Raw genomic sequence first — 23,899 nt, 5'->3', positions numbered from 1 at the left:
AGCATAAAGAAAGGAAAAGATGGTTTCTTTTATTGGCACTGGCACCTTATTTTTGCTCAACTGCATGAAATGTTGTCCTTGTGCACTGTGTACCCAGTTTGTAGCAAAATTTGCCACTATGTGGCTAAAACATGTGAGAATATCCCTTAGAAGTCAATGTTAATAACTTGTTTCATTCCACACTCTTAGCAAACCTTCATCTTTCCTTTTGTGTTATCCCTTTCATTTCATATCCCTTGTGTTTTTATAAGAAAAAAAGTCTTGAGGAATACTGTTCCCTGTGCATACTGGTATTTTTTTTTTCTATAACCACTAATTTTTAGTGTAAATAGCAATGGGTGATCTCTTGTTCACATTGTCTTCCTTCTCTGAATCTGCACAATGCAGCTTCCTCCCCTGTTTCCTTCTTCCAGTGCCATGAATTCTGAGTTTCCTCTTTGCTTCTCTTACCAAGTCTGTGCTACTAAGGAAAAAAAACCTTACCAAGGCTGTTTGAAAAAAAAATCACATTGGACAATATACAAGTTTATTTTCTTCCTTTTTGCTGCTCTCTATGCCAGTTCTTCAAAAATTCATTGCATTTCTCTCACCTTCCTAGCTTTCTCATTCTCTTCCTTTTTATATCCTGCTTCTCTCACCATTTTTCTTTCTCTTTTTCCCACTCTTGTTCTAATCTCTTCACATTTTTGTATATCTTTGCTAAGCATATTCTACTTTCATATCTCCTGCTTTTTTAAAAATGTTGTGCTCTTAACTATGTTGACCTCTTGTTTTTTGTCTGTTGTACCTCTCAATGTCATCCTTGGTATGTTTAGTATTAAATGTATTGGTTTCTCATGTTCCTTTTTTATATGACAGTGGTTTTCTCTTTGTTTCCATTTCCTCCTTTCCGGTGCTTTCTCGTGCATTTTCTGATCTGTCAGTTCTCTTCAGTGTCTTCTTATAGGAGCAGTGTTTGTAATAGAGAGTGGTTGTCAGGTCCTGTATCCATCCCCCTGCCCAGTTTCTTCCAGGAGTTCGGAGTATATTGTTTCCTTTCGTGTTTCCTCTTAGGTCCTCATCTGTAGCAGTTTTGCTGTGACTTTTTTTTTTTTTTTTTTTGGACATGTGAGTAAAGAATGAGATGGGCACTTGATGTGGGATTGAAATGTCAGAACACAATGGTGTTTGTATCTTAATCACTCACCCAAGGAGGGGCTTGGCAAACCAGCCTTGAATGGACCTGTGTGGGATGTCTGTGTCTCCCAGTGAGCAATCCAATAATCATGAGATTAGTTATGTTGATTCTGCAGACTTCCACCTTTTTTCCCAACTATCTTAAGATTCTCAAAGCCTTATCCAGCCTGCAGATAACCTTTTGTCATCAGTGCTGTCTCCTCAAAAGTTCCTTGGTATTTCATCTTTTGAGCTCAGTCTCTTTGTTTAAGGTCAGTATTAAATAGAGATGGATTATTTAGTTTAGCAGAATGAGATCTCTTTGAAGCAATCATTTCAGAATGTAGTTTTTATGTATTTTATCTAAAAGTTATTAATGGGATTTTGAGACAACTTTTGTATTGATGGAAAATGTGCTTTAAAAACAATTTAAATTTCCTTCATATAATTTTTTGTTTAGTTAATATTAATATTAATGTTAATATTAATTTAAATGTATGTTCGTGTTTAACTGGTCTATTACCCTGCATGCACATCCTTAAAAAGACATGGTAACTGTCTAGATTTCTTTCTTTTTTATTCCCCACTCCTTTCTGTACTCTTGGTGACATTAAAGAGTCTTCTCTGTCTGGTTGAACTTTTTGCAGAAGCAGGGTATTGAATTGTACAAGTCCTTATTTTTTTTTACAGAGTGCTGATTATTCATGTAAGCTATAGCAATAGAGAGAAGTTATTTTAGTAATATGTAGGAATTCAAAGGTTTGTGGAAATCAAAATAATTTATTCATATGTTTTGAAAAGTTCATCAATTTCTCCTACCCATCCAAAGGACTGGGAGAGGGACACCTAAACCCCAAACCTTCAGAGTTATGATTACATCAGGACTGAAAACTACTGCAGCCTTGCCTTCCTGAAACTGTAGACAGCTCCAGAGTGCTTGGTTCTGATGTGTCTTTTTTTTTTCAATCAGCAGCAATCTGAATTAAACAAAATTGCTCAGTGAACCTCAGGGGCTGCTCTGAAGCCAGTGAGGGTGGAACTTTGCACTTGGAGCTGGTACTGCAGGTGTGCATTAGGATAAGTACACCAAGATGCTTTCTGATTTCTTCCCAGCTTGGAGGAGAGGTTGAACTGCCTTTTATTGAGGGACATTAGAGGCTTTTGAAGGAGGTGAGATAGAATTATTGACCACTGACCATCAGCACACACCTGTGGGATTAACTCAGTGTCTGTTATCCTCATAGATTTGTGCTGATGATCACTGGGCACATACAATTATGCACTATATAAAGTGTTCTCTAAAGTGTTTCACTGTCTAAATGAGTTCTGTTCAGCTTAGGTAAAGGACTGGCAGTTTTTAGTGTCAGGATGAAAGCTATTAACAAGCAACTGCAGGTTGTTTAATCTGGTATTCTTCATATAGATTTAAGGAATACATAGAGAGTGTTACAATTCTACATTCGCAGGGCATCCTAAAATAAACTATATAGAGTTGTGCATGTAAAATATAAGGAACAATTATAGTCCCTGATTAAGTTTTCTTATCTATACTAATAATTCTAATGATAAGAATTAAATCCCAAGCAATTACATGAAGATGGATACTTAATCCTTTAATAGATGATTGCATGTCCAGAAGTATGCTAAATTTACATATTGAGTAGGTTTTGTTGCATATTTGGGCAAGAAACTGATACTGATATGATACGGTGTTTTCAGCAGCTCTCAAAATCAGTTCTCTATGGAAAATTCCCTCATTTTAATGAATATTTATTTTCTACATTTCTTGCCCGACAGCTCTTTTCTCCAGTGATGGAGAGGATCAGCTGGATGATTTCCAGGGCAGGGCATTGCTGTGATTTACAGAATGAGTGATGTGAGGCACAAAGTGCTCTTCTGCATGAATGAGCTCTTCAGCACCTGTCCTAGAAGCAGAATTTTCTAACTACACTTGGCTTGATGCCCATAACTATTGGATACTTAAAAACTTAACACACCCACCTTTCCTTTCTAGAATTTCTGCATTATTGTGGACTTGTGTTTCTGTACCTACATATATAAGGTTAGATACCTTTTCCTCACTCTTTCAAACACTTTACTTGGACTCATCAAATAAAGTCTCAACTAAAGTTCTTTTGAAGACCTGTGTTCTTATAACTGGTAGTTTTTCATGGGGCATAAAACAGTTTTTTGGGATAATTTACTGCTATAAATACAAGATATATGACTGAATGTGAGACTAAACTTTACTGCTGGTCACTGTAAGTATCCTTAAAACTACATATGATAAAAATCTATGTCACAAAATATATGGGTAAAAATATGTTTCAGTAAGTAGTAGACAGTGTTAGTTTTGGTCTGCTTTTACGAGAAGATTGATCTTTATATTTGGTTGCTTTTTTATGTGCCACACAGTGTAGAGAAGTGAGAGAAAAAAAAAAATTTCAGCAATTAAAAAATAAGAAAAATTACATCTGGGAGTTCATGAAAGAAGAGAGAGGAAAATGTGTTTTTATGACTCTTTCAGAGGTCTAGAACTTCCTGTTGGAATTCTGTGGTCACCTGATTTTTTCTTTCCATAACAGAGGCATTGTCAGTGTGTTATGAAGACAGCTCAATAAGCATGTGCTTTTGAGTTCTTTTTTTGTTATTTGGGGTTTTTTTTCCTTTTCTCCTTTATAAAAACTGCTTTGGTGATAGTGGCTGAGAGTTCACACTTTAATTTTAGATTCACTGTATTACCTTTGAAGTTCACAGGAAAACAACAGTGGCACCAGCCTTGTCTTTTTTCCTGGCTGTAGTGTCTTGCCATGCAGTTGTGCTGTGCCTTTTCCTTTTACAGAGATCAGTGACACGTTCATTCTGTCACTGCTGGAGTTGGGTATTTTCCCCAAGCATGGTTCAAGCCATGTGGTGCTGTCTCTGTCAGGTCTATGTGTGCAATATTCCAGGACTTCTTCACACTTGCTGCAATACCTGTTACTCTGAACTAAATTGCATTGACCTCTGGGCCTCCTTTTATCAAGTTAATGTTTCTCTATGATAGAGAACAAAATCAAACCCTTCTTTATCCATGGAATTATGTGGTTTCTGCAGGAAACTGTGACCACATCTGTGATTTCATGTTGATTATCTGACCTTGTTCATGATGAAGGCTTGAAGTCATGAGATGAGGTGGACATTCATCATAATGATCAAGGTTATGCTCTCTTTAGACTAAGATACATTTGTTTTTACTTTATATGTCTGATTCTTACATGACTAATTTTTATTTTTTAGGTAAATTGACACAATGTGGAGCAACAAGTCTAATGAGGTGCCTCTCCAAAATCCGAGGCATAACCAAAGCAAGGATTCAACCAGAGGTAAGGATTTTCTCTGTCTGTTCTACTGCCTTGTTTTGGGAGATATTTTGTCATGAGTTGTTTGAAACTTTGGGGAGTTGTTCCAGAAAGCATTCTCCTGCCTCAATTTGGGAGCGAAGTGCGTGTGGCTTCCTTTTCACAGATAGCAGTTTTGTACTCTGATCTCTGGAGTATTTGCTGATCTGCATTAGCAGTTGCCAGCCTGGGATATGGTTGCCAAGATGGCACAGAGACAGATTATTTTAAAGGGCTATAGAGGAGGAGCAGTGCAGGAACAGAAAGTGGGAACTGTTGGCTCTTGAAGGAATTGAGGAAGAGCCTCTGTGACAGTTGCTCAGTTCCAGAGTGGTGATCTTGTCTCCCTCAGCTAGAGAAATTGTTTAGTTTTTTACTATTATGATTGCTCTAATTTAGGAAAGGGGGTGCAGAAAAATTTTAAAATGACAGTACTTCCCTGAAAAAATCTTCCTGAAAGGAAGAAAGGTCTCATCTGTAAAGCAACTGAGTCGCATGCTAAGCCTGTGGCTCAAGATTGATCATATGGACTCCAGAAATTATTTTGAAAGTAGAGAAAGATTATTACTTTATATCTGTAAGAGAACATTATTGCTGATTATTTCCTGTGTTGTGTTCAGTTTCTTTTAAAATTACCTACTTTTTGAAGATGTAGTGTTCTGTGGACAGGAAGCACCATCTCAAAGTTGTTTCTGTACTGCTTCCCTAACCCTCTTCCTTTATGTTCTTGCATCTAGCCTGAAATGAAGTTGGCAGTTTTTTTACTATAAGGAAGGAGATTTTTTTCTTTCATTTCTCTGTTACTACTACCCTTCATGGTTCTGACACAGAGATGTTGTGTTTTATAAACCATTAAATGTTAAGAACTATTAGAAACAAAAGAAGAGGGGAACTGAGGAAGTAAATATTTATAGGGGAAAACACTACTACATCCTCCTGAGCTCAATTGCTTATAGAGTAGGTGCTGTCTGTTTAGATTAAAAGGCTTGGGTTAGTACCTCCTGCTTGTTCACAAACATTATTTCTGTTTTGTTTGTAGGGTGTACAGTTCAGAAAGATTACAATTCTGCTGTTTGAAGCTTAGGTTTTGAGTAGTCTTTCAGTGACCATGTATTCATGCTTAGTTTACTGAAGAAGAAAATGGAAGGGGGAAAAATAAGGTAGTTAAACCTTTATATAGAAATATATAATATTAGGTATAATAGAAAAATATAAAGTATTTATGTTGGGGTGGATAACCAGCTTCATTTTACCTTCTCAACATCTTCTATTTTATGTGGTGGATTTGAGTTCAGGTGTCATCATGCATTCAACCTAACCTAGTAAACTCATGTTACATTAAATACTTCATAGCTTTGTTAAGATGAGCCTTGACTGATGACAGTCTTTCATAGAGGAGATTTATAGGCTGGAACTGTGTAGTGAGAAGAAATTGATTAGCAAGCATATGAATATTGTTTTGAAGCAACATTTTATTTCAGTTTTTCATGTACTAATGAGAAATTAATTTTTTTGTTTCTGCCTTGGAAGATCTAACTGCAGCATGGGCTTCTTTTTCTCAGACTAAGGCTGCTGTAAGTAAATTTTTTTTTGCTTTTTTTTTCCTTGGGGTTTTTTGGTTTGAGTTTTTTTACTCATTTTCAAATCAGTTAGTGGCTATGAAAGCTTTAACCCAAAGTATTATTTTACTTAGTGATTGTCTCTTCAACAAGTTGGAAATAGCACAAAGCTGTGGGAGTATGTGAATGTTGAACATTTTTGTATCTTGAGAAAAGTTTTCTGCTCACAAGGAGAAGCTTCTGCCACAGAAAGCTCAGTCTGGAGTGTAGTAATACCTTTTTATTTAACAAAGGGATGATGTCACATATTCCTGAAAACTTGGAAAAATAGCTCTCCCCTGCTTACCTAAACTAGTCGGAAACTGGGGCAACACCAATAAAAAATATTATATTTAATAATTTTCCATTCTGAGCATTGAGGTTGCTGTATTTCTGTGGGAATTCACTTAGGTGCTTAAGATGCAGCAGTTTCTAAAACCTTGCTTTAGTGAGGCCAAGCAGTTCAGGTTTTCATGGAATTCAGCTCTTTCCTGTAGCCTTGTCCCTCTTTTTTCTCAGTAGCTGAGCATCACTGTGGGGTTTTACATGTGGAATTTGTATCATGCTCCATTTATAAGGGAGTATTACAGAATTTTTTCCAAGTGGAATTAATATTTTATTCAGGCCAAGCATTAAGTCTCAGGATGGCATGTTATTATTAATTTTTTCAAAACAGCCTACTTAAGGGAACAAAACTATGCAACAAAACCTAATTTAGATAATCTTATTAAACAAAACTCAAAAGTAGTTTCTGGCCATAAGACTGTACAATTTTGCAGTGTCAGCCTTGTGAAGTTGTTCTTGCTTGCAGTTTGATTTGTCATGAAAAAGGAAAAATTTGTCACATTCAGGGGGAAATAAAAATGAAGCTTAAAAATAGAAAATAATGTACTAATTTGCATTATCTTCCAATTCTAGCTACGTCATATAGAGAACAAATTGGAAATAGCTCCCACCAGCACGGCTGTGTTCGATTCAGTCATGGATGCCAAGAAGCCCTCTGCTAGTGCCAGCAGGAAGAGCAGCAGGAAGGGTATGTATTATTGAGGAGAGAACATGTAAGGCAGCATAAAGCCACTGCATTCTGGGAAAGCTTGGGTTCTCCCTGCCCCCAGCTTGTCTCCTGTCTGTGGTCTTTATTCCTGAAACTCTAATTGCCCAGGAAAAACTGATGTTTCCTTCCCTGAGCTTAGGAAGGAGTGTTCTATCCCAGTCACTTGATTAGAGGGGATGATAGGACTTGCCCCATGCTGTGAGTGAGCAGTGCTCTTCCCACTCTGATAAGAAGTTTGCTAAATCTGATGCTTCTCTTATCTGACTGAAGAAGAGGATTTGCTTATAGGAAATAAGCCCTCATTTTATATACTAGGAGTGTTCTGGTAGTGTGCTACTGCAGAACAGACAGATCGACCTCTAGTGGCAACACAGCCAACTTCACAGATTTAATTACTTATAATTAATCTTTAAGCATTATTATCTCCCTTTAAGTATGGTCATTGTTTCAAGCACTTACTGCCTTGCTCCTAGTTGCTGAAATCAGCTTGTTGAAAAAGAGAGAGCTGCTCAAACCCAAGAGAAACTATGTCAATTATTCAGCCCCAGGAGCTTTCTCTTTCTGTAGAGGTAGATACATAGAGGATTCTTTGTTTTCTGCTTCAGGTTCCCGGTCCTCCAGCCAAAATAAATCTAGCAAGGAGAAATCCTCACGCAGCCCTCTTCGAGCAACCACTCTGGAAAGCAATGTGAAAAAATGCAGTCGTGTGGAATTTCGTGAACCATTGGCTTCATACAGGTCAGTGCTGGGACAGCTGCCTGTTGAAGAAAAACATGCTATGATTAGATTTAAGCTAATAGTGGTGTTTGTGACAACTCCTCAAAAATTGGTTTGCTTCCTCCCATCACCCACCCACATGACAGCATGTGGTGTTGGACTTTTTAGTAAATATTACAAATTTATATTTTATTCAGTGAATACGAGTTTAAAGTTCAACTGTTTTGAAATGGGGCTGGGTCATCAAGTGGTATGACTGTGGTATTAGTGACCTGATGGGTTTGATAGGTATTTAGTTTCAGTAATAAGGACCAAAAAGACTGTTTACTTATGCTTTTCCAGCTTTCTTTCACTAGTTTTTCAACATATGTTCCAAAATGTGTTATGAAAACAGTGTGGAGCAAGAGTAGTACTAGTAGTACTAGAGCTAGTACTAAAGATACATTCTATTTTTGTGTGTGTGGGAAACTCATACAAGAACAGCTTCTCATGGAACAAAGGTGGCACAAAACATGGTTATTATGCTGACATCTAAATTTTGGTCTCTTTTTCCACTACTTGAGTCAGCTGTGAGGTGGTCCTCCTTGTCCCATGTGAGACGGATTTGTCAGTTTTGTTAACTGAGTAGCTCATGTACTAGTTGTGCTTCTCTAAAGTTCAATACTTGTTATTTAAAGCTTTTCCCATTTAAATTGAAGGGTGACATTACTGCTTGCTGATTTTCTAGTCTAAATGTTATATATAGTTCTTTTCAGACAGAGGGTGCAACAAATGAAATTTTGAGCAGAGGTCTATTTCTGTTTCATCAGACTTGCACTATTAAATGTGAGGTGGTCAGACTTTAAAAGAACTTGCCTTTAAAGTGAAGCCAAGGTAGAGAACATCATTCATTTCATTGATGAATGTGCTGATTGCTGAGTTTGAAGGTCCTACATTTGTGTTTCTGATGGTGAATTTTTTTCCCCTTCTGTTATATCAGGGATATATATAGTTCTCTGTCTTATCACAGTTCTAGCCAGCTTGAGGCCAAGCAACTGCTGTCTGGTTTGGAGCTGAGTGAAGCAGAAGGGAAGAGTGAACTCCCAGCCTGTCTGGCACATGAGCAGGATGAGCAGGATGGGCACAGCAGAGGCTTTGCCAGTCCCTTCCCTGGTGCTGCAGACGAGACCATCGTGAGGTACCTGAATGACAGACCGACCATCGATGCCTTGCAGAGTAACGGGGCATTTCTTAGGGTTGCAGCACCTCCAAGACTGGAAGAAGAGAAAAACAGTGGCTCCAGGGGAGATGAGAGTAGCACTAGAGCTTCTCAGAGTAACACATCCCAAGACAGTGAACTGAAAGTGTCGTCCCCTTCTGCCAGGAGTATTTGCAACGCTCACAGGCTGGAAATCCTGAAACAGCGGCAGCATGATGCCAAGTTGGAGAAGCTGAAGGAGAGGATCCGAAAGCAGTGGGAGCATTCTGAGGAGCTCAGTGGCAGAGGGCAGCACTTGGGATATGCTGAGCAGCCTGTCGTGGTAACTAACGTGGAGAACACGGTGACTCCCAAGGTCAGGAAGGTGACAGCTGTGCCTATTGCTCCATCATACAGAGGTATGGAGGTGCAGGTCCCCTCCCTGCTGGCTTTATGGGGTGAGGGAGCAGAGCTCAATCCACTGAGCAGCATTTCAAAGCATGGACCTGGCTTGTAGCTTGGTTTTGGGAAATATGAGGGTGAATAATATAGTTTGATCACAAGTAGAAGGAAATTCTTGCTAATTTACAGAAGTGCGAGTTCCTTTGAAATTTTTCCTATTTCTTAGAATTACTTTAAAAAGAAGCTCACTGTATTGGTGTTTGGGTTGATTGCAGTATTTTTTTTATGGTCTCAGGGCTTACTAACATTGTATTGATTGAAAAAGCCTTTCACATTTTTAATAGTCTTTTCCTCACCCAGTCTGCTGTTTTTCAACTGTGAGCAAGTGTGGCAGACTGGTCTATTGGTTTCTTCTAATTTAGCATTAGAAATGCACGTAGTTCCTTTTTTTACTTAGCAGTTTCCCATCCCTTCCACTCTGACAAAGCTGTATTTACATTTTATGGAGTTATTTTAAACTCTTGAATTGTTTCCTTTCAGGTTTCAATCCTGCTGAAACAAGAATTCGCACTCCAGATGGAAAGATCTGGCATGCGGACGAGTTTCGTATTAGTCGGGAGCTTTACAGGGATATTGCACTCCAGTTAAAAGGTGAGCCTCAAGCAGAATTGATTAAGCTGCACAATCTTCTCCAAGAGGCAGAGCAATATATTTTGTACAAGTCTACAAAGTCATGGAAACAAAACATTGGAGCAATGAGTGTTAAATATATTGTGTGTCTCTCTGCAGGAGGAATAACTTACTGAACATGAAAACAACAACAAAATAAGTCCTTCTCCCCATTCTCTCATTCAAATACTTTTAATAGAAAACCAGTACTGAAAAGAATCAAGTAATGGCATTTCTTTGAAACAGGAAAAAAGAAAAGTCTCCATTAGAATAACTTTTGTTTAATTTTGTTTCTTTTTTATACATGTTTGCATGAATGAGTACTATTTCCTGGTTAAAAGGACAAAACCCACTTCTGATTTCTGTTTTTAAATGTACTGCTCCAAGACACAATCTTTATTCATCTTTCACTCTGAAAAGCTGCAGTACCACTGGCAGCTCTTTTCTCTGGGTGAGCTGAAGTAGGATGCCCAAGTGTGCTTTTCTTATTTGCTGGGCTGGCTGTGGTGGAGTGCTGTAAGCTTAAATTGCCTCTGACTGACTGAGTTGGGGGAGGGGGAAGAGATCAGGTGAATAAAAGGGAAGGGAATGGAAAATAAAATCCCAAGAGAACCTCTGGTTTTGCAGCATAAGAGCTTACTTATTAAGAGTAACTTTTCTCTTTGCTCAAAACATTTAAACAAAAGGGAAAATGCATTGAGATTTAAATTTGTAGATATCTGTGTCCTAATAAACCAATTTGTCTTTTTTCCTTGTAAAACTCAATAAGTTAGGGCTTTTTATGGAATCACTCATTAAAAAATAGTTCAGAGAGATGCTCCTTTTCAGTAAAATAATTTTGCAAGTACACTGTTCAGATCAGTCTGTGAAATTAATGCCAAATTTCCACAGATTTTAATCTACACTAGCATTTATTTTTTTAGCTTTGGCAAGCATAACAAGCTGTTTATAGAAATTAAATTTTTTTAAAAGCTTCGTTGAAGAGATCCAATTAAAAGGCATTTGGATCATGTGTCCAGTGCCTCCAAATGGAAGGAGCTGCGTGTGTTGATCCACACTCCTGTTCTGATGCCATGTGCAGAACAGCTGTTGTGGAATGTGTCTCCTTTCTGAGCTGAAAAGATTATACTGAATAGCTGATTGCTAGTAAACAAATGCTGGTGCTGCACATAATACATACTGTAAATGTATTTTTAGGTTGTCAGATTATCTATCCATGTGTTACTTCTGTATTAAATTTACAGTATGTGGTGTTTTGGGTGTGTACAGTCAGTTGTATCAGAACTGTTCTTTGCTCTCTAGTGCTGAAATAATCTGTTATATCTCTGCTACCTACAGCAGCACTGTTCTTTACAACAAAAAGATTTTTATGTGTTAGCATAGACCATACAGGATATCTTCATCTTTGTATAGCCGTTAGGCTGAACAACAGTGTATGGACCCCAAGCTTCCAGTAATTTTGTCTCAAAGATGTTCAGGCCATACTAGGACAAAATTGCTGTAATAGGAGCAGGGTGGGAAGCAGTCTGTACTTTCCTGGAGTCAGGAAAAGGCTGTTTGCTGCTAAAAGAGGTGAGGAGGAAATTAACTTTATGCAAATGCATCACTGAGGCCTCTGGTACTCAGTGCATTGATTGTCTTCCCTGCTCTTGTTGTCAGCCTTAAAGGCAGCTAGAAAATTTGTAGGGAAAGGGTGCTAAAGGTGAGAAGGATTCCTAAAATTCCATCCCTACATATTTGAAATATAACCTCCTGTTCTGCCTCTAATGCTTCCTATGGACATCCATCAGAGAGTGGATTAATTTAACATTAAATTGGAAGTTGTAAGTGTGTGCATTGGCATATAAATAAAGCTTCAGATCTGTCAATAGAGGGGGTTGCATCTTGATTGTTTTAGGTTGTCTAATGCCATTCTTTAGAGAAAAGGAACCAGAAAACAGTGGTAACAGTGGCCAGAGTTCCTCATGTGCTGAATGTGCTGCCATGCATGAATGTGGAAGCAGCAGCCCGTGTGTTCATGAACCACATGTCTTTGTGGGACATTAAAGCAGTAAAATGTAGTATCTGTAGCAGAAGAGAACCAGCAGTTGTTCATGTTAAACTCCCAACAGTTCTTTTCAAAATGAAAATTAACTTTGTGAAGAACTGTTATGGCCTTGCTGTGGCTTCACTGCCTTCCAGTGCATAAGTAAACAGACCTTGATTCAAAATTCCCTTGCTGTGAGGATTTTAAAGTGCTGGACTGGAAGCCATTGATCTGGATATATAATCTGGGAAAGTCAGTGAATTCTATTGTGCTTCCCTGAGTTCTGGTTTTTCAGATGTTGAAGCAAGCTTGTTATTCCCTGTTCTCCCCTGTGAGATATCACTTAACAGCTTTTGTTTGTTTTTAGAGGATTCAACAGTGAAAGGAAAATCTAGTGAGAGAAACAAAGAGAAGAAAGCAAGCAGACCAGTGCGGAAAGTGCAAAAACTGACACGATTGTCAAGTCCAGAGTCCAAACAAGGTGACTATTTCTGCTGTAGAGGGAGGATTGTTGCCTGTCCTTCAGAGATGAGTTTTGTCTCCAGAAAGAAAAACTAAAGTGTATTGCTTTAAAAGCCTTCTTAGATGTGCAGCCATGCTGTTGTAGTGAGTTTGTACTCTGTGCTGCATTGAGGGTTATGTATGGTTTTGTTGTTGGTTGGTGGCTGTGTGCACTTTTTTGGGGGTTTATTTTAATTTTTTGCCTTTTCACTTGCTGTATGCACCTTGAGGAAACTGCTGCAGAGGGTGAGTTTCTTGTGGGGAGAGAGATATCCTTAGGTATCTGTCAGGGTAATGTAAACAAAAAGAAGCAGTAGCTCTGCTCTGTATCCTGTTTCTGTTTGAAGCTGGTTAGAGCCTGACCCATGGCTCAGTCAGCAATGCTGAGACATCATATTAAAGTCAGTGCCAGTGGGACTTGCCGAGTTGTTCTCCCATCAGGTGAGGAGGGGCTGCAGTCAAAGGTGTTCTGTGGGATGATTTCTCAGTGGGGAGGCAGAGGACAGGATGCTCCTGGTTCTTCTCTGGTTATTGTTCTTCCACGTTTCAATTTGTTGCTATTCTGCACCTTCAGTTCTGGCTTAACCCAGTCCTGGCTTTTTCAGTTGGTGAAAGAATGTAAACACACATTCCCTGATTAGTCTTCCAAATCTTGGTATTTTTAAAGAAATGTTTATTTCTTTTACCAACTGAGAACTTTTTATACCCACTGTTGTCTGACAGTTCCACTGATTATTAAATACAATTTAATTATTTAGAGAAGATGATGCAAGCAGGTTACTCTAGAGCTATGCCTTATAGAAGAAAATAAAATTAAAGATGTGTGGAATTCTGTCAGTGCTTCTTAGTTTTCCAGTAGTGTGAATCTTTGACATTGGCAGCAAAAGAATTAGGAAGATTTCCAGATACTCTTTATATTTTCTTTTAGTTTTCATACCAAATGAGTAGCTATGGCTGCAATCACACATAGAGCAATTTCTTTTCTTTAAATATGTGTAAGTTTAGGCACCTTTTGAGCCCCTCTTAAGGTTTTACATTTCTCCTTATGTACAGTGACCCATAATCTGTAAACATTTTGAAGAAAAGAAAAAGCAGCTTTAAAAATTATTACAAAGGATTTTTAGAGAGTGAATATGTGCTTCTGCATGCTCTAAATCCTGCTTGTGAATATTTTGTGGTGAGGAATACTAATACTTCAAGTGATAAGCATGGATTTGCTCCCTCCTATGCTGCTCAATCCCTGCTTAAGGAATCACACTCAGCTGTCTTATATATTTATGACAGTTCCCAGGAGCACAGGGCAGCCCCAACAATCCCACCCTGTGCCTCAGTGTTGTCCAAATGTTTCTTGAGCTCCGTCAATCTTGGGACTGTGTCCAGTTCCCTGGGGAACCTGTTCAGTGCCCAAACACCCTCTGAATGAAGAATGTTTTCCTAATATCTAACCTAACCCTCCCCTGACACAACTTCAGGCCATTCCCTCAGGTCTTGTCACTGGTTACCATGGAGAGATCAGTGCCCACTCCTCTGCTTTTTCCCTTGCAAGGAGTTCCTCTCTGCTTCAAGGGAGTCAAAAGCTCCAAGCTCCAGCCCCTCCATTATATACAAATCCACCCCTTGTTACAATGTACTAAATGTGCAGAAAATGATGGCCTGAAATCCCTGGAAGACAAGAACCAGCTCTTATCCATCCTCCTCCAGTCACTGCAGTAAGAAACTGCTTACCATGACCACGGCTATTAATAGCCATGGCTCATGTTCTGCCCCATTGGCGTGTTTTAGTTAAACAGCTGACTTGAAATGGAAGATGACACTTTACACTGGCTCTTTAAACACACACAGAACTAATTGAGAACAGTGAGTTCTGCAGGAGAACCCCTTTGGCTGATGCCTCTGTTTCAGAGAGGCTTGTAGTGACGTGTTTCAAGTGACAGCTTGAAATAAATAAATAAAATAAAAATTGACTTTTATAAAATACTTGGGTAATTTACAATGCAGGCAAGAAGTTCTGCTAACAAAGGGTTGAGTAGTGGGCTGCAGACTTCTGGTTAAAATAACAACAAGAAAGGGGGCTGGAAACTGAGGACTGGGTTTGCCAAAACAATTATTCTGCTGTGCTGGATTTCACTTGACATTGTTGGTATCCTGTCTTCAAAGTGCTGTTGGGCCCAGTACAGTGTCCTTTTTGTCTGGCTGTGGTGATCTCATGCTGCAGTAGCTGGGTCTCTTTAGGCAGAGTGCTTGGAGATAGAACCTGAAGTGGAATTGTTAAAAATCAACTGCAAATTGTATATTCAAGTTAGGTACTTTTCTAGCAATTAAGTACCCCTGAAAGGTCTGATTAATTTACAGACCATTAATTATCTGAATTAATCTAATTAAATTTTCTTTTTTATACTGTGTTTTTCTCCAAAGTGCTTTTATTATTAAAAAAAAAAATATTAGTAATATTGGAGGTTAGTGTGTTGAAAGGTGAGTTGAATAAACCTGTCATTTAATCTACCCAATATTGGTTAAAGATGCCACCATAACCAATTGTTATCATTTAATTATATGATAATAAGATGATAAAATAATCCTAGAACATTTTGTGTTTCTGTCACCTGCAAGGTATTCTATCTTTGAATTGTGTGTCAACTAATAGGGTTTATTCTTAACTGTTTTCAGTGCTGGAATAGAAGTCCCTGCTAAGAGACAGTGAGTTAGCATTGGTGTAAAACATCTGCTGCTTGATATTTTTTAACCTCCTCACAAGACATGTGTCTCAACAATTAATAATATGTAAAAACCTTTAAAGTAATTTTGTGGTTTTTTCCTAGGGTATTAGCAGATATTATTTTGGTAGGAAGGTTAAGGGGTTTTTATATCTCACCTTTATTTTTGTTCCTCTTATTGCAACATTTTAGTTGTTTTTATCTTTTTATTTCTTATTTTCCATATTTGAGTGGTGGTGAACAGCTCTAGAAATATTACCCCTGTCCCTAGCAAGGCTTATTTGTGTATTTTAGAGCTGCATAACCTGTTCTTTTTTTCTAAATCAGTTTTTCTAGGGCTTTAATGTGCTGCACTGTGTTTTGGGTGTTACAGTGGGACATCAGCGTTCTGTTTGTGTCACTGCAGCTGTACCACTAATTCAGAATTAAATGGTACAGAAATGATGAATGGCTGCAATGAATACTTCTTCCTGATATCATGGCAAATCCTTTAGAGCTTGACTTTTATTTATTCTTTATTTTGCAGGTGGAAACTATGTGATAAGTGCATCCTCCTGGCGGGAGGGACAAAAGCTGGTAAAAAAGATCTTAGGTCCAGCTCCCAGAATAGAACAGGACAGAAGAGCTGTATCCAGTGACAGAACAGGCCGAGAGAGAGCTGCCAAGTCTGGTAAGCTGTTCTTTTATCACTGGACTTACTTCATTTTACTTTATTATATAACACTGCATGTCTGCAGACCAGAGCAGACTTCAGAGATAGAATGTTCTGAGATAGAAGTTTCTTACCAAAATTACTCCTATTTTTAACCTGGAATTTGAGGGAGGTGGGGGGAAATTTCACTCACAGCCATGGCTGATGTGCATAACCTCTGTTCCTGCGTGCATTATGGACTTTTTTTTGGTGTCACCATTCCTGCACATGGGATTTGAGGGGTAGTACATGCTGCATGGGTGCTTGGGGTATCTGGAAAAGATGAGGTATAGGTTGCAACCAGAAAATGGAGCACCTGCAAACTGTCTTTGCCTGTTGAGGCCAATGGGGGAAGGAATGGCTAGCAATGTTCCACAGGCCAGATTAATTTTCCAGGTGTGCTGTATATAATCCATAAACTGTGATTGAGCATCCCAGTTTAACAGGAATTGTGGTTCTTCCACATCAGTATAATGTCATCCATCCATGTGCATCATATTCATTGATTCCTCCACCAGCCTTTTTCAGAATTTATCCAGAAACTCAGACAGGACAATAAGGCAAGCTGGGAGCTGCTTTGCTTCCTCTGCCTGTGAGGTGGTAAAGCTGGTAAAAGTAGAAAAGGGTGTGGGCTCAGTCTGAGCAAAGGCTGCTACATTCAGACTGTGACACTGAGTGAAGCCAAGAGCTGTTTACAGCGAGTTCTGCCCTCCTCCCTCATCCTTCTTTTTGCAGCTGTTTCCCAAATTTGATTGTTACCTGACATTTTGACATCTTATTCTTTAGCAGGCTGCATTGGAAGGACAGGTTCTGATTCTAGATTGGATGTTACCCGTAAAAGCTCTTCAAGAAGTTCTGAAAGATCAAGAAGTAAAGTACGGTCTGAGACCAATCTGAGAAAACTGGAAGCTGCTTTTCCAGGTGATAACCAAGAAGATCATGCCTCTGTAAACAAGCATTTCCTGCCCATGGAGATACGTGGAATTCTTGATGACCTGCAATTGGATTCCATGAGTACAAAGCAAGAGACAGATGTAGAAAAGCAGAATCAAAAATCTGTTTTGCCTGCTCAAAATCTGAGGAGCCACAGTCCAACTAAAAGGAAACCAGACAAGGTAGCAGCCAGTGAGGAGCCTCAGGTGATCTCTAAGAAACGCCACTATGACAGTGATGAGGTTCGTCAGTACATCATCAGGCAGCAGGAGGAGAGGAAGAAGAAGCAGAATGAGGAGAAGAAAGCACAAAAGGAGGCAACAGAACAGAAGAACAAAAGGCTCCAAGAGCTCTACAGAAAGCAGAAGGAGGCTGTTAGTAAAGTGAAGAATGTGCCTCCTCCTGAGCCTTCAGCAGCCAAACGGTTACAGGAAACCTATTCCAAACTCTTGCTGGAACGAACACTTTTAGAAGAGCCACCTCAGCTGCCTACAGTGCAGGAAACACAGGTACAGCTGATTCACTAACTCAATGTCTTGCAGTTGTTTGCAGGAATAGGAGATGGTACATTTAGGGAGGTTGTAACTCGTGCTGCTCTGGTGGTTATTGGTTAAGAAAAAATAACAAAATACGTAGCTTTGCTTAAACACGGTGATTTCAACTTGATAGTGGCTGCTTTTTGGCCTAGCAAGACCTACTAGAAAGCTGACTGAAAATCATCTGTCTATTTTAAGGAGAGGCTGAATTCTGGATATTCTGGATAGCCTTTTCAATTGTAATGAGGCAAGAGCTCCTAAACTCTGACACACTTTTGAAAATGCATTTTTCTGGTTGTCTTCATCTCTAGCCCAGACCTGGTTATCAACCATCTGGGGAATCTGACAAAGAAAACAAGGCTCAAGAGCGTCCTCCGAGTGCATCTTCCAGCAGTGACATGTCCCTTTCGGAGCCACAGCTGCCACTACTGAGGTGAGCACATGGGGCCTTGGGAGAGAGAGGAAGGTGCTCCTGTTTTCACCACTGAAAGGTGAAAATAGCCTTGACTCTTGAGTTCCTGTTCCAGCGAGAGTAATTTTCTTCACATCAATTACAGCATTTTCCTCGCAGTAAAGAGGAAGCTGATACAGGAATCCGTATGAAAATTTTGGCTATGGCTGGCTTGCGAGTGTGTAAATAAATGTAAATAAGTGAATGGTGGTTGCTGGTAATGTTTTGTTGACATCAGTGGGATGTGTATTTCATATTGAGACACTCTTATTTCCTCTGCCATTGGGCAAGAGTAGCTGATCCTATGAATGTATCTGTTGATTTTTTTTTTTACTTGATTTGCTCAGTGTTGCTGTTTAATCTATTGTCTTGGATTCAGCCATTAGTTACTCTCTATGAAGTACCAAACACCTCTGCTTCTGCTTGGAGCTAGCCTTTCCCTATTTGTTTTCAGGCAGCTTTCCCAATTTTGAATTGTTCAGTGTATTATCAAAGTTTTCTTACTGCAAGTCAAGGTGCCTAACCAAGATGTAATGAACTAAAAACGCTGATATCCTTGGTATCCCCGTTGTGCAAGTGTCTTAATTTTTAACTACATAATTAATTACTACTTCTTAAGTGTATATTTGCTTCAGTATCTGTACTCTGACTTAGTAAGTGCAATGAGACCTGTTTCCCTTCTGGAAAAGTTCAAGGAAACTCAGAGAATGCCATCTACTACTTTGTGTAGAATAAAAAGCTAAACCATATAGTAAATATTGTTAGTGTAACATCATAAAGAAAAATTGTAATTGCTCATAGTAGAGGAGAGAAGAAACTCACAGGACTGCATAGGGTATTCAGAGACCCTCATAGTAATCAGAGAAGTAGTTTTTTGGGGGGACTTTTGAGGTGTTCTGGACATGGGCAGGTGATAAGGAGAAAAAAAGAAATTTCTCCCTTTTGGAGTCAGGAAGTTTTTGGAAAAGAATTATTGGTGACATTGAAAAAACTCAGCTTGTTGCAACCCTAAAACAAAGAGTACACCATCAGTGGCATTTCAGATTTGGGAAGTGCTGTGTTGCTTGGTTTGGTGTTTTTTTTACTCAATAACTTTGTGTGTCTGTTTGCTGTCCCATTCCTTGCCCCTCTGATTTCACCAAAAAGAATTTTGTCCTGAAATCAAATCTGTGGCCACGATGCTTTAATCTAAGACATCAATACTTGTGCAAGTCATCAACATAAATGTTGACTTTTCATTTCAGGAGCGATTTGATGGAGCCTCCATGGGTACAGCCAGACAGGTTGAGCCCAAGAGTCCAGCTCCACCACCCACAAGCTCTCTTGGGCTCAAGTGGAGGCCCTTGTTCCCAGCACTGGAGTCTGGAGCAGATGGACCTTCTGTCAAAGGAGTGTGATGCAATGTTGGCAGGCAGGATGAGCCATTCTGCCCCTGTGGGGTCCCTGATGCCTCAGTCGTACCTGAATTCATCTGCTGCACAGGAAAACCTCTTAGTAAAACTTTCTGCCAGCCAGTATAAGAGCAAATTAGATCGTCTTGAGGCTTTGAAAGCTACAGCTGCTTCCCTTTCTAGCAGGATTGAAACTGAAGCCAAAAGGTTGGCTGGCACTGGTATCAACTATGGTACCATGTGGAACTCAGAATTTATGCAAGAAAACCAGGATGAGGGAAAGTGGGCAAAGGCTGTGAGTCCTCCTGTGAGGGAGGAAAATGAAAATACTTTTTCAGCCAGAATTCAAAGGATGTTGGGTGCCTGCATGTCTCATACAGCATTTGATGACAACCTTCCTGGGGTAGGCAACCTTAGTGAGTTTAAAAAGCTCCCTGAGACCATCAGACCTCTTACTGATGTAGTGAGCCTTGGATTGAGGTCTCCTGCTGCTAACAGGCATGAAGGGAGCCTGGGACATTCATCCAAGAGGCAAACAGACTCCCCAGGGCATGAGAACCAGGCATATCCTCTGAGCAAAGCCATTACTCCTCACGAGTCCAGCATTGACTCCATCAGCGAAGGGCCTCTCCTGAGTGATGAAAACCTCTCAGAAGAGGAAGGAGGCCAGCACAAACAGCTACCACTGAAAATGTTGGAGACATTAAAAGAGAAGGATTTTTGCATTCGGGAGAGAAATGCTTTTGAGCCCATAAAGGAGTTTCAGAAAGCAGCTGAGAGGTACTCCCCACTTTTCACTCAGACAAGTGACACACACAGCAAGGGGCCCTGGGAGGAACTGGCAAAGGGAAGCCCCCACAGTGTCATCAACATCTTTGCAAAGAATTACCAACTTCATGGAAAAGGTAAAAACGGGAACATTTCTCAAAGTTCTTGTGAATTGCTATTTTCCCAGTCTTACTGCTCCAAGCACTTCACACTGCACAGTTAAAGAATGTGCTTTCAGAGGTATCAAATGTGAATTGTGTAAGACATGATTTACAGCTGTCTCATGCAGGAGGCTTTCTTTCATTTTCCTTTTCTGTACAGATTTATTCCTCTTTTTATGAGTACTTTGACACTGGCCTGGAGCTCCTCAATCTGAGAAGGAGTATTCTCTGAGAAGTTGATTTTTGTCTTGTGGTTTTTTTCTTTTTACCTTCGTGTTATTTTCTTTAAAGATGATTGCATAAAATTTCCTGCAGATGACTCTAAAGCACTGTGCTCTTCAAGAATGTTTTGGTTGGAGTATGTTAATAAAGTAAAGAATTTGATAATTTGCAAAAAGAGGAAGACTGTGCTTGTTATGTTCTGTTAAAACTGCCATGGGACAGCTGTAAGGCTGTTCTCCTGATGATTTTGTGTTTGAAAGGCAGTCATTGTAACTCATGGTTGGGAGCATTTTAATTTCTATTTGATGTATGTTTGTGTTTGTTATAATTTTTGTCCTCTCCCTTCTCTCTCCACCCTTCAGTGTTTGAAGAAAGGCTGAATGGAGGCTCTGCCCTTCTGCGCCCTTTGCTCCCTGCCATGAGCCCTCCAGAGAGCATGGCTTCTTACGAGGATGATTTTGTCTCATCACAGGGAAGCAGCACTTTAACAGACAAAAAGATTTCACGTGATCTCAGGTAACTCTGTTAGACTTCCTAAAAAAATTAAAATGGAGAATTCAAGAGAAAATAGTTAATTCAAAATTTGTTTCATAATATGCTGGATATCTTCTCTGCTGCACTGTACTGTACTTGTCAAATTGATGAAGTACTTTATTAGGACCTTGCACTTAATATAGCAGCCAGCATAGTTAAAATAGAGTCCAGTATTCCTGTTCCCTGACTCATTTTTGCTGTTCTTTAGCCAGACAGGTCGCTTTAGACAAGATTCTTATCCTTTGTAGTGCAGTGAAAATTAGTTCTCTAACTTGTGTGGCTGCAATGATGCGCAGTTGTGTAGTCTTGTAATTCAGAAAAAATAGAAAAGCTATTTGTAAGTCTGAAAATGCCTTCAGTACTTCAAAACTTTGTAGTAAATATGCAATTGCTTTCAGAAAGCATTTGTCAGTGCTTACTTAGTAACAGATACATAAACTGTCTGTATGAATTTTTTAAAAGCTTTTGTTCAGATCAAAATTTGAAGACTGTAGATCCTAGACTCTCCATGTCTACTGCATGGCTTCCTGAATTTTCCAAGGCCTTCTTTTTTGTAATGAGTTATATTTATGTCTTTTGGGCACCTTGGGGGATGCCACAAGTGATCCTTAACTTCAGAAGAAAAGAAGTTAAAAGGCACTTTGCACACTGAAAATGTTGGCTGCAAAAAATTGTATCTTTCTGATTAAAACTTCTTTCTTCTGTTGGTATTATTTAGTGTATGATGCGTTGGCATCTCTTTTTTGCAAGTCTTTTGTAACCCTTTATTGAAAATTGCTTGTATTTCTGGCAGTTGATATCTGTATAACAACAAATATACGTCTGTATGCCCAGAGATTATCTGAAATGCAGAAAAAATGCAGTCATTCTTATGTTGTTCAGATATGGAGTCAAATAGCTCTTTGAGAGTTAAAATTGGAGAGGACAGTTGTTATCCATCTTTTAGTCTTTCATATTATTGGAAGCATGTTTCAGTATGTTCAATATCATATCAAACTTCCCAATGTCTTAGCTGTCATAGCATTTAATCTCAAAACCTAGAAAATGCTTTTCTGGATGGGCTGATTAGTGCAGTTTAGTCATCTGTCTCTGATTCCAAGTGTGGTACTTTTCTTGTGCACAGTGTAGCATGGGAGTTGGAAGTCCTTAATCACCATCAATGTGCTCGTTTTCAGTGTTGCTGGCAGCAGTAATTCAAGCATTCAGGAAGAAATTCCCAGTAGGAAGTCTCCCCTTGATCCTCGCTCTGTGGAGTTTGGTTCTCAGCACTCGTCTGGACCCCGGTCTGCAGCGTCTTCCCGCTCATCTGCTTCCTCTAAAAAAAGAGGGAAAAAGGAACGTAAGTGCAGCACTTGGCTGTAGAGTATTCTTTTTTATGAAGGCTTTTCTTGTTAGGAAAATTGCAATCCTACATATCTGGAAACTATAATCTAATACTGATAGGATGATGGATCGATTTATTCCTCCAGTGATTCCTTCTTAGATTCTTTTTGACTCTGATTATGCCCTGACTTTAAAATACAGTAATTTAAAGTTAAATAAGCAAGAGGTTGTTAACAGCAATGAAAAGTTTCCTTTTCTAAGCCAGCCTTCTAATAAATCAGTTAGTTTTAATATTGTGTGGGAACTATCCTTAGATTCTGTACTGAGAAAATGCCAATAGGCTTCTGAGTTATGGCCATGTTTGTGAAGTGGCAGCAAATTTGCCTGAATGCTTTGTCTTTGGATCACAGTTAGTTTTCATCAGTGCACAAATTAATAAATACATTTGTTTCTATGGTAACCTGTACATTACAAAAGCATGAAGAAGCTTGAGGCTTGGTGCACTCATAGTATATAAGCAATGGATAAAAAAAGCTAGGCTTTAAGCCAATAGAAACATGACAAAAATAGGATTAGGCATTCTAAATTATCACTCTTCCTGTTTTTTTCAAAATTCTTTATCTTTTCCTCAAAAAGCTAGGCTGTATTCTGATTATTAGTAGTAAATAATTAAATCTGTATTTTCCTTATTTAAGCTGATAATGTGCTGAAATGAAAGCTGAGTGACAGTTTTGGCTGTGAACAAAATATACAGGAGAGAACTTCATTGCCAATTCTACATTTCTTGCTTGTTGGATCTTTAGACTTCTGATCCAAAAGCTTCTTTAATCAGGGAAAAACTTCTCAATTCATTGTTTTGGGGCTTGTGATGGCAAGGTATTCACATGTAGAACCAAACAAACTTTTGACACTGTTTTTGTTTCTTAGGGTTGGACTCTTTCAATGGAAGTTCTCACCACTTTTCTGTGGAAGAAGATAAAATACTGTCTGAATTAGAGAGGGGATCCCAACAGGCTAAGAAATCCTTACCAAGTAGCAGAATTTCTAATAAAGACCATGAGCAGAACCCAGATACAGACAGCACACTGGAAAACTTGTCTGGACACTCCCTGATGAGGTAACAGGAATGTTACAAGACTTTATGCAAATATAGTGATGCTTGGAAGTGTTACTGGCTGTGTCTTCGGATATGCAAAAGGGAAGTAAAAGAAATGGTCAAATGTTAGTAGGATGTGCATGCCTGAAATATTTTTTCCCTGTGTTTTAAATATGAAACCTGGTGTCCTGTCATGTTTAGTACCTTAAGCATTGAAATGCAGTTTTTGTTTCCCTCTTCTAGCAGAGGTCTGTTAGAAATGTGTCAGGGTTTATTCAACCTGTGCAGTCACCTTTCTTTTTTCAGTAGAAACACAGACAATTTTGGTTGTACTTGAGTTCAGCTAACACTCACAAAACCTATCCAGCTCTGTGAGTCAATGCCTTTTGAGACATCCTTG

The 23,899-nt window shown here is 39.0% G+C and overlaps 1 protein-coding gene across 9 annotated transcripts in view; it reads left to right on the top strand.

The window, feature by feature from the left end:
* CEP350 (centrosomal protein 350) overlaps positions 1-23,899 on the top strand; it is a 69,324-nt gene that overhangs the window by 6,000 nt on the left and 39,425 nt on the right. For 5 of the 9 annotated variants that reach the window (XM_015636580.1, XM_033516275.1, XM_015636578.1 and 2 more), the window contains exons 2-15: positions 4,435-4,520; positions 6,066-6,109; positions 7,052-7,166; positions 7,793-7,925; positions 8,884-9,500; positions 10,024-10,134; positions 12,546-12,659; positions 15,920-16,063; positions 16,871-17,526; positions 17,865-17,986; positions 19,249-20,300; positions 20,909-21,062; positions 22,256-22,419; positions 23,331-23,520. In XM_015636580.1, the coding sequence (XP_015492066.1) occupies positions 4,448-4,520; positions 6,066-6,109; positions 7,052-7,166; positions 7,793-7,925; positions 8,884-9,500; positions 10,024-10,134; positions 12,546-12,659; positions 15,920-16,063; positions 16,871-17,526; positions 17,865-17,986; positions 19,249-20,300; positions 20,909-21,062; positions 22,256-22,419; positions 23,331-23,520 (3,689 nt within the window). In that variant the 5' untranslated portion in view covers positions 4,435-4,447. Of the gene's footprint in view, positions 1-4,270; positions 4,355-4,434; positions 4,521-6,065; positions 6,110-7,051; positions 7,167-7,792; positions 7,926-8,883; positions 9,501-10,023; positions 10,135-12,545; positions 12,660-15,919; positions 16,064-16,870; positions 17,527-17,864; positions 17,987-19,248; positions 20,301-20,908; positions 21,063-22,255; positions 22,420-23,330; positions 23,521-23,899 lie in introns of those variants that run through there. The other 4 variants (XM_015636576.3, XM_015636579.1, XM_015636577.1 and 1 more) reach the window with 4 other exon arrangements.

The sequence above is a fragment of the Parus major genome, chromosome 8 (assembly GCF_001522545.3).
Source record: "Parus major isolate Abel chromosome 8, Parus_major1.1, whole genome shotgun sequence".
NCBI lineage: Eukaryota > Metazoa > Chordata > Aves > Passeriformes > Paridae > Parus > Parus major.
The sequence above is the reverse complement of the archived record's forward strand: the minus strand, read 5'-3'. Positions and strand labels throughout refer to the sequence as shown.